The sequence below is a fragment of the Perkinsus marinus genome, assembly GCF_000006405.1.
Source record: "Perkinsus marinus ATCC 50983 genomic scaffold scf_1104296947028, whole genome shotgun sequence".
NCBI lineage: Eukaryota > Perkinsozoa > Perkinsida > Perkinsidae > Perkinsus > Perkinsus marinus.
The window spans coordinates 1-3,230 of record NW_003210748.1 but is presented as its reverse complement, the minus strand read 5'-3'; the positions used below and the strand labels follow the sequence as shown (position 1 = coordinate 3,230).

Genomic DNA, 3,230 nt, shown 5'->3' with positions numbered 1-3,230 from the left:
GTAGCCTCATTTCAACTAGATGTGAGAAAAGTGTGGTAATGCAGTAACAGAGATAGTACACTGCCTGAAAGTATGGTTCAAAGAGACGGATCGAACACCAGAAATTGACACTGTGCACTCCAAGTGGACGAGTAAGGAAGAAGGCACGTCAACGAACGTAGTGGGAGTACATTGGAGAGAATTCGTGCCATGAATTTACTATTATTTGTCTTATGACTCAGTAACGAGATATAGATAGATGACCACAGGAAGTAGTAGAGTAAAAGAACGACGGTAAAAAGGAGACGGGTGTGAGGAAATACTGTACACAAGTGTCTTCTGTAATTTTAGATTCTTGTGATACTAGTCTCCCTTGCTAGCCTAGCGTATACTTTATGATTACTGTATTGATCATTAGTTGAGAACCACTTGTTTATAACTCTTGTTGAGTTATCTAATCCTAACAACGGGTCTTGAGACAAAACACCATGTCTGGTCTCCTACGGCGAGCGACTAGCAATGAAAGTAAATCGCGTGTACCCGAGGATGAGTTACGGAATAGCAAGAACGCCGAACTAGTGAACAGTTACATGCGGTTCGGCACAGTTGAAGTGCGCATGTCCATCAGTTGGACGATACAAGCACTCACTTAATGAAAAAGATGTCGTACAGTGTCATTCTCGTCCCTAGTCATTTTCTTGCCTATCAAACTCACTGTAGTAATACTTACACATTTCGCAGGTTTCCCATCACGGCCAGCTCTGCCGCTCTCCTGATAGTATCCCTCAACAGTCTTACTCAACGTCATGTGAATCACAAAGCGAACATTCGCCTGATGCCAAGTAATAACAACAACAACACCGCCTCCTCGATTCAGCATTGTTCACTTTATCAACTCCCATCCCGAAAGCAATCGTCGCACACAGAACTCTGGGAGCACCTGGTCCCCCTCTGAGCCATGCATTCTGTATACGAGTGCCTATATATAAAAAATCGAGTTATGGTAATGACCCCGATAATGCACAACTATGCCTAATTAGTTGCGAAGCGGGCGGTAGACCTATATATTGCAATTCGGATCATTTCGAGTGTGCATGCGTACGAATTATCTCTCTACACAACACGACGAAAGTACCAACCGTGAGGTAAATAGACGGCTACGCCCAGAAAAATATGAAGTTTTGTTAAACACATGGCGAGCTTCACCACTTGATCGATTGACTAAATGTTCAAGTCCAATGACAAACAGGCCATGCTTACGCTCCCTATCAGGCATGCCCGCATGATAAGCCCCTGCCTCAATGCCAGCCGATTGGAGTCGGCCAGCAGCCTTCTCGCAATCAGCTCGTCTAAAGCAATACCTGATAGCAATTAAAAAAAGGACATACCACACCACGGAGAACTCACACAATCCCAGTGGACTCTGGACCATCGATCTGAGCCTCTCTCACGACTTGCACTATTTTATCCATACCGTCATCCTCATCCCCCTAAGGGAAGCATAGGAGATTATAAACAACTACGCGCAAGAGTGGTAATAAAACAATTAAGGAAAATCATTGGAGTTTCACCACCCTAGTGATACGAAAAACACCAGTGAAAACATATCCCACGACAACTGCATATCACCGCGAATATCGCCTTTTTCGCAGTCCACGTGAAACTGGTGAAACTCCATTGAATATATATATATTAGAAACTCCCAGAGTCTAGACCCGAGGGGCGAAACGTCTGACGGGTTCCAACTCTACTGTTAGTAATGTTAGTATATTGATTGAAATTGTATTTTATTTACATGTTTATGATATTATGATTAACTAGACTTTAATTATATCTTCATATTAGGGTATATTAGTATATTATCGTATAGCGTATGACCCTATCTTAATATAATATTATAACATAACAACTTGTTTCCATATATATGTAGTTGGTCTCCTCATCTGAGCTTAGCAGTTTTCTAGATTATGGAAATTCAAATATGACTCCGGGAAAGCATACATAAAGCAACAAATGTTGAATATAGAGAGATGGATAGTATGAATATATTATGTATATAAGCCCCATTACACCATTGATAAAGTCCCCCCTACCTTAAAAACGATACTGTAAGTAAGGTTCGGCCGATCGAACGACATCGACACTATTTTAGGAGTGACCATACCTGTCGAAGAGATCAAGTGAAGCGATGTGCAGTATTGGAATTTATGCTCGTTCATGAGTTTACATACGAATTCGAGTAGAAATATAGAGCAACCAATGAGAATTTCCCAAAGTTTCTCAGAGTTCTAATTTCGTCACCAACAAATGCAGTTGACCAGGTACAGTAAAGTGATGGGCTTAAGAAGTAGAGTGATGGGCTTAAGAAGTAAAGTGATGGGCTTAAGAAGTAAAGTGATGGGATTAAGAAGTAAACTGATGGGCTTAAGAAGTAAAGTGATGGGATTAAGAAGTAAACTGATGGCCTTAAGAAGTAAAGTGATGGGCTTAAGAAGTAAAGTGATGGGCTTAAGAAGTAAAGTGATGGGCTTAAGAAGTAAACTGATGGGCTTAAGAAGTAAAGTGATGGGCTTAAGAAGTAAAGTGATGGGCTTAAGAAGTAAAGTGATGGGCTTAAGAAGTAAAGTGATGGGCTTAAGAAGTAAAGTGATGGGCTTAAGAAGTAAAGTGATGGGCTTAAGAAGTAAAGTGATGGGCTTAAGAAGTAAAGTGATGGTATAAGTCCTTACCCAAGCTTTTGATGACATCGTCTCTGACCTTGGGCGTTGAAGTAGCCGTACACGCCAACAGTGGTACATTCGGGCACAAATTTCGGAAGATTTGCAGACGTCTAACAATGGTCAAAAAACGTCACGCGCCACGAAATTCCTAAAGTGTTGTTACCTATAAGCCGGTCGGAAGTCATGACCCCATTGCGAAATACAATGGGCTTCATCTATGGCAACATACAGGAGAGTGTTGTTGGCCGCTACTCTCTGTAGGATGTTATTTTTGAATACTTCTGATGATATTTGTTCAGGCGTTATATACCTACATTGTGAACCAAACCGGTATCTTCAAAACCTTCAATTTTCTGAGAGTGATAACAAGTGATAACAAGTGATAACAAGTGATAACAAGTGATAAAGAGTGAAAGTCAACATGATAACAATATGACTTGACATCAACACTATAGAAGCGTTTCGTAGTCCGTAGTCGTAGTCTCGAAATTGTAGATATGCATAACTGTTCGGTTCACCATGTATTGAGTT

General features: G+C 40.9%; 1 protein-coding gene across 1 annotated transcript; it reads right to left on the bottom strand.

Annotated features, from left to right (window-relative positions):
• Positions 1–628: 628 nt before the first annotated feature.
• Positions 629–3,009, bottom strand: Pmar_PMAR010850 (ATP-dependent DNA helicase recQ, putative; the record flags this gene model as incomplete). The annotated part of the gene is made up of 7 exons (XM_002779482.1): positions 629–811; positions 867–958; positions 1,240–1,340; positions 1,387–1,469; positions 2,073–2,143; positions 2,709–2,809; positions 2,863–3,009. Coding segments are annotated over 7 exons (778 nt in total), but the record flags the coding sequence as incomplete, so codon positions are not given.
• Between the last annotated feature and the right edge of the window lie 221 nt (positions 3,010–3,230).